This window comes from Pteropus alecto, unplaced genomic scaffold, assembly GCF_000325575.1.
Source record: "Pteropus alecto unplaced genomic scaffold, ASM32557v1 scaffold125, whole genome shotgun sequence".
NCBI classification, from domain to species: Eukaryota; Metazoa; Chordata; class Mammalia; order Chiroptera; family Pteropodidae; genus Pteropus; species Pteropus alecto.
Genome location: NW_006436888.1, coordinates 10,115,615 through 10,122,144, shown reverse-complemented (window position 1 = coordinate 10,122,144; position 6,530 = coordinate 10,115,615). Strand labels below are relative to the sequence as shown.

The following is a 6,530-nucleotide window of genomic DNA, read 5'->3' as shown; positions in this document are numbered from 1 at the left end:
GTTCCTGCGTCGTCTCAGAGGTCAGTGCCACGGTGATGCTGGACAGACGAGGATCACCGTTTATTCACAATTAACACTCACTGGGATGACTAAAGATTAAGTGCGTGTCACACGTGAGATTAAGTTTCTCACGATGTAATGTTTGCTCATAGTTGTAAAACAAGACCGATACTAAAAAAGGAGAAACTAGAATGTTTTTAAAGTGAAGTACTGATTATAACTTCTAACGATCAGGTCACAAACGAGACGTCACCAGTGACGCGCAGAGGCGTGCCGTGGGGTGGCCATGGCAGCAGTGGTCCTCTCTCGCTTTCTCAGGCCTCTGGCTGCAGCAGGCACGTGCCTGTGTCCACCGGGCGTCCTGCCTTCCACCCCACGGCCCACTGGGCGCACGGCCGCACGTCAGCAGAAACTGCATTGTGACTGAGGCCGAGCTAATTAGCGTTAACTAGGGGACTTTTGCTTAGAATGGGATGTGTTCTCCCCTCAGACCTGAAGCGGAGGGCCATGTGACAGCTGCCAGTCCTAGGGTGACTCGGGACCACGACGAACAGGGTTAAAAGATAGGCAGAAACCGAGCTTCCGACAACATCAGACCAGCCCTGAGGCCCACGTGGACTTGGGTTTCCAGTCACACAGCCAGTAAACCCCGGTGGGAGCCGGGCTCCCTGCTGCTCACCACGCAGGCGGCCCTACCGGGCACGGCAGCCACACGGCCGGTACTGAGTGCTCTGAGGTGATGTCACGTCAGACACGTAACCACCCTCCGAGCAGATGTCTGCATGTCTTTATGTGTGGGGAGCAGAGGCTCAGGGAGATCTGCGTGGCCCAGACCACCGGCGGATGGGGGCCGGAGCGCATGGGGGCCTGGCACGTCGGGCTGCGGATGGGGCCCACGTGAGGCGTGACTGCGTGCTGGTCACTTACGTCAGCACATCCTGGCTTCAACATTTACCTGCCTCTCCCGGAAGGCAGGACAAGAAGGGGTTTGGCTGTTCTGAACCCGAATACACCCCTCGCCCTGGGATAGCAGCCAGCACTATGCGCCCCCCTGCAGATGTGCTAATAAAACGCACAAGGCCCGAAACCAAGCCACCTACGCGGGTCCTGAGACGCGGGTGCGGGGCGGGCGGGGACTGGTCTGCGGTGCGGTGCTGCGGAGAAGCGTCTGGAGGCTGCGCCGAGAGCTGGTCCGGGAGGAAAGGCTCTGCAGGCCGGTTCTCTGTCACTCTCTCCCCCTGCGGTGGGGAGCGCGCTGGCTGCTGGTGACGGGGACTGCCAGAACGAACGAGGGGCTGGAGAGGCAGAGCAAGAGGCCGTCGCATCTGCGGAAGAAAGGGACACTCACTCCCAATGCCACGGCCGCAGCAGACCCACCCGCCTCACGGCCCTGTGGGCCGGGGCGTGAGCAGGCAGACTGGCCATCGCACTACAGTCCCGCAGTCACTCCACGTCCCCTCGGCTGCATCTGCAGGTCACTGCGCGGACTGCACAGCGACACAGACAGGCTAGTGTCAGCGAGCACTTGTGCAGCAGGCACTGCAGCGGGGGGGGGCGCACCCGTGCGGCCGGGCCCGGGACCCGTGAGCGACACCCGGCACTGCTGTCACGCCCGCAGAAGCAGGGCGCCGTGTCACCGCAGCATCACTGCGAGCGAGGGCGCTGGGCTGAAGGCGCGTTAGACAGAGCGTCTCATTTAACCCTCACCATTCTTACCCTCCTGGTAAACGGGCCAGGGAAACTGAGGCACTGAGTGGCTAAGGAATTAGTCTGAGGCCACAGAGCCAGGGGGGCGGGGCATGGACCTGGACTCTGGCAGTCAGCTCCAGAGTCCACACGCTCAGCCACGCCGCCTGTGGCCCTGGGCCTGGCCGTTGGCCTGTAACGTGGGAGTATGCCACCTGCCCAGTGGGGAGTGACAACGGAGGCCACACACCCCGTGAAGCGCGTTCTCCACCAGCCGCTGCCACCGAGGGTATCTCCCTCCGCTCTCCCCGGGGCACGTCCTTGTCACAGGCGAGGAACTGTGACTTTGGGGACAGCAGCCGAACAGAGACCTCCCCCGTGCCCGACTTCCTGTCCTGTACCGTGAGTCTGGCCGGAGCACGGCATGGCCAGCGCTCCCTGACGCGGGCGCACGGGGCTGCAGCTGGCGAGCGGGACTGGGACCCAAGCTGGGCGAGGTCCTACGGCCCGCAGGCCCCCAGCTCTGCGAGCATGGCCAGTGCTCATGGGCTTCGGGCCCCCCACCTGCAGCCGGGGGCCCGCGCACCCACCAGCTCGGCGTCCAGCAGGCTGTGCAGCTGCAGCTGCTCGTACACCCTGCTGCGGAACTGCGCCATCTGCTGCTGCTTCTCCTTGGCCAGGTCGTAGTCCTCCTCTTCCGCGGCCCGGCGCTTCTCCACCTCGTACCTGCCGAGCCGCTCGCCGACCTGGGGCACAGCAGCGCAGCGTTTGTTTCCCACAGGGCCAACCTGCCCAAGGGCGAAGGTAACTGCGAAGGTGACGCCTGAGCGACAGGGAGATGGCCGCCTGTGCGTCACCCTGGGGGACGGCGCAGGAGGCGGAGGGCGGGCCACACTCCCTGCAAAGCGCACGCTGCTTGCTGAGGTCGCAGCAACGTTTAAAACGTCTCTGGTGTCTGGTGTGCTTCTATCATTCTGATGGCAACGTGGCGCCTGGAGGTGACGTCTGAAGGGAGGCTGAGGAGGCGCGGCACGGGCTGCGCCACAAGCTCACTCAGGCGCTCACGGGCCACGACTGCTTGCTTAGCTCTGTGACCCCACGCTGAGCTCCAAGACTCCCAATAACCCGCTCCCTTAACGAGACTAATACGGGCCCGCCACGGATGGCGGGGCGGGCGATGATCTAGCACAGGCTGGCCGCGGGGAGAGGGGTGATGGGGGCAGCGCGAGGATCTGGCATGGGCCGGCCGCGGGGAGAGGGGCGGCAGGGGCGGCGTGAGGATCTGGCGCGGGCCGCAGAGGCCGCTCCCGCGGCAGTACCTTCTGCAGGTCGGCGATGGCCTGCTTCAGCTTCTTGGCGTAGTCGTAGTGCTCCTCCTGCACGGCCTCCCGCTTCCTCTCATCCAATCTGCGTATGATCTGAGCGACTTCGGGGTCCTGGTACATGTCAAAAGCCAAGTCGTCCAGTGGAGAGATGTAGTCGGATTTCCTGAAGGAGAGACACGGACGTTTCAGAGGTATCCCTGTCTACGTGGGGCTACCGTGCTGGACAGCGACAGCCAGACGCTAGCTCAGGCCATGTGGCTCGTCAGTGCGAGCGGGTCCCCAACTCCACGGCTGTGCCCCCGAGGCCTGTCTCACCGCGCGTGGGGGTCACGGCCACGTGCACTCGTTCAGTCACTGCACACCTACTCGGAGCGCAGACTGTGCCAGGTGCTGTGCTGGGCACAGGGGACATGACGTGTATGCGAATCACTTGTAGATGGGGAAAAACAGACCCCAAACCAATGGCAACTGAGCCTCACCCCAAAGAGTGCGCTTTGGCGGGCCAAGGGGAGTCCAGGCGTTCACACCTGTGCCACGGAAACTGCAACAAACACTAAAGATTCGCTTCTACTAGACTGTACCCCAAAGTGTCAAACACTGTCACCAGCACCGAGTCTGCAGGTGACCAGAGAAAGCCTTCTGAGAATAAATGACCCTTTAGGTACCGGGCCGGGCCCCGGCTGATTAAGCCTCACCCCGTCCTCCCCTTCGAGGTCTACGGCAGCCCTGGCGCTCCTCTGGGCCCAGCATCAGGACGGGACACCGGCCTAGCTACGCAGCAAGGTGTTAACGGGGCAGGATTCGGTGTCGCCCTACCTGCTCCACCAGCTCCTGGGAGGGAGGGAGCCACGTGGTAGCTCAACGTGGACGTCTTTATTCAGAGTTAGGTTTTAATTACACTGTTATTTGCCGTGAGAAGTCGGTTGGTAAACTTGTACACTAACAAACTCAAACACGACATGGGGCCACGTCACCTTTCCAATGACCAAGCACTCCCCCCCCCACACACACACGCACTACCCCTCTGAATGCAGGCAGTTTGCCCCAAGCAGTGACACCAGCCGCAGTGGCCAGGGCAGCTTGGGCAGCCTCAAACGGTATCCGTCTCCACGATGACTACACAGTGACGTGTCCTACCGCACCTACGAGACCTACAAGATCACCTTTTACCAAAATGCAGACCACACTCAAGTCCAAGTCACTCTGCCCTGAAGTCCCAGAGATGAAAACAAAGTCTTCATTTCACTGTGAAAGTCCCACAGAGAAAAGTGACGTCACGGGATATCCGCGTCAGGACCCCAGGGGATCGCCCGACACAGCAGGTCTCCCCACTTTCCACAGGCCGCCCTCGCGGGAACTGCGGGATGCCGCGTCCAGCACCACATGGCCGTGGCACTCACAGCCTCTCGGGGACGCCCCTGCTTCCGGGAGCCCCGTGGGATGGGGCGGGACAGGCAGCCTGCAGTCGGCCACCCCCTGGCCCACCGCACAGAGAACTGACTCTGACAGCAATGGACACAACCTAAACGACCTTCACTGGAGACACCGAGCTGTCAGTGCACTTGGCTGTCCCTGCCCCACAGCAGGGCGGCGGTGCCGTCACAGTGACACACTGTCAGAAGTGGGTGAGCACCTCTGCTCAGCGCTTGTCCCCAAAGCATCCGACCCCCCACCCCCACCGCCGGAGGTGAGCAGGCGGCTGACCCTCCAGGGGGCACAGGCAGGGCCTGGGTGGGGGTGGGGGTGGGGCGCTGGTGCAGGTGAGGCAAATGGCTTTTCTCACAAGTTCTGATGATGGACATTGCCCGTCCCCTCAGGCCAAGGGGCACTCCTGAAGGGCAGGCCTGCAGGGACAGGGGACGGGGCCTCGGCTGGGAGCCAGGCGCACCGTCCGCGGGCATGTCGGCGCGGCCGGCCCCCGAGCGAGCGCAGTCTCGGTCTGCACTGCGCAGGCCGGGAGCGGCGGAGGCGGAGGCCACAGCATCAGGGCTGCGACTCTGACTCCACGCAGCGGGAGTGGAGTGTGTCGGAGGCTGCGGGCCCGCCCGGGCCTCTGCTGACACCGCAGCGTCCTACCTTTCCCCTCTTTGGGAAGCCGAGGTCAGAGAAGGGGGCTGGGCATCATCCTGACCCCTCTCAGACCGGCACCTCTGCAGCGGGGTCCTCCTGCTTTAATGACAGCGGGCAGGTGCGGAGGGTGCTCTCCATCCCACGGAAGTGCCCCAGGGACACAGGGTGCCAAGGGCCATGCGAACTTAACTCCTTAGCTTGCCCCTCCCTGCCCACCGAGCCCCCGAACGTGGCCGTGGCAGGAGGCAGGGGACGGAGGCGCATGGAGAGGGACCGGTCAGCACTGTGCACGCAAATGAACAGGGCACGGAGTTCTCGCTCCCTTACAGTTTTAAAGAAGACGTGAAATAAAGTCTCTAGTAGCTGACGATGTGGGTCAGTTAATACCTTTAGTTATTACTTGTGCACGTGCCTGTGCGGATAACTATCAAGGGATGGCTGGGGGGACTCTTCCGAACGCATTTCAGGAACTTTCTAGTAACACCTGCATGCTCAAGAAATGAAGTCGCCTCTGAAGAACAATAAATGAAGACGTGCTGAACAAAACAGTGACCTTAATCTCGGAGCGTATCTAAGACAGCCTCACCCCTGGCTGACCGCGCTAAGCTGCCTGCGAAGGCCCTGGGATTAGGCGCCCTTCGAGGTGACGCGCGCTTCCGCGAATCTGAGGAGCCACAGGAGTCGACTGCCTCAGGGTGGGGCTCCTACCCGGTGCAGGTCCCTTCCAGCGCGGGGTCCTCCGAGTTGTGCCCTATATAATGGTCGATCAGCTTCTTTCTAGAGGCCTTTGGGAACAAAAAGGTCTGCTCAGTCTCTGAGAGGCGATGGCAAGCAGCCTTAGGGGGAGACGTCTTGGTATAAAGATGTTGGCAGCGTCGATGACCCTCGTCTTTTGGAGGGATGGCCTCAATTCGTGAGTAAAACAAAGCCCATTTTACAACGATTTTTAAGATGATACTTTTTTGTGACAAAAATAAAGGCCCCCTCCCACCAGAAATAAATTCTCTTCTTTAGGAGTGAAACTTTCCAAACTTACAATATTGCTTTCATCACTGAAATCTGCAGGGTCTCCAATGATGTTTATCGCAACCAAAGCAACCTACGGAAAAGCAAATCGACAGAAATTAAGGATAAGATGCTGGCGATACGTAACGCCCTTACAATGAACTGCTGGCCCATCGTCAAATGGGATGTGGTACGGCAAAATGCATTAACTGTAAAACGTCATGCTAACGTACAGAATTATTAAGTGTGGTTGTTATAGATGATGTGTTAATATTCTAATGCTGAACCAAGTGGCTGTTTTAACGTTTAAAGGACTATAAAACAATAATAGCTAAAAATTGGTCGTTTTAACACAGTCTCACAATGACCCATCTGCTTGAGTTAGCTACGGGGTCACACCTACACGGTCTTGGCAAATCAGACAATGAAATGAAACCCTAACAC

At 60.1% G+C, this 6,530-nt stretch overlaps 1 protein-coding gene across 6 annotated transcripts in view; it reads right to left on the bottom strand.

The window, feature by feature from the left end:
- Positions 1-6,530, bottom strand: part of CEP104 (centrosomal protein 104) — a 35,214-nt gene that overhangs the window by 19,690 nt on the left and 8,994 nt on the right. For 5 of the 6 annotated variants that reach the window (XR_003047023.1, XR_001517120.2, XR_003047024.1 and 2 more), the window contains 5 exons: positions 6,118-6,180; positions 5,790-5,866; positions 3,006-3,174; positions 2,277-2,432; positions 1,101-1,325 (listed from right to left, as the gene is read on the bottom strand). Coding sequence is in view for 3 of the 6 variants with exons in the window: in XM_015591375.2 (XP_015446861.1) it covers positions 1,101-1,325; positions 2,277-2,432; positions 3,006-3,174; positions 5,790-5,866; positions 6,118-6,180 (690 nt within the window). In the remaining 3 variants the exon portion in view is untranslated. The remainder of the gene's footprint in view (positions 1-1,100; positions 1,326-2,276; positions 2,433-3,005; positions 3,175-5,789; positions 5,867-6,117; positions 6,181-6,530) is intronic. The other variant, XM_025048546.1, reaches the window with a different exon arrangement.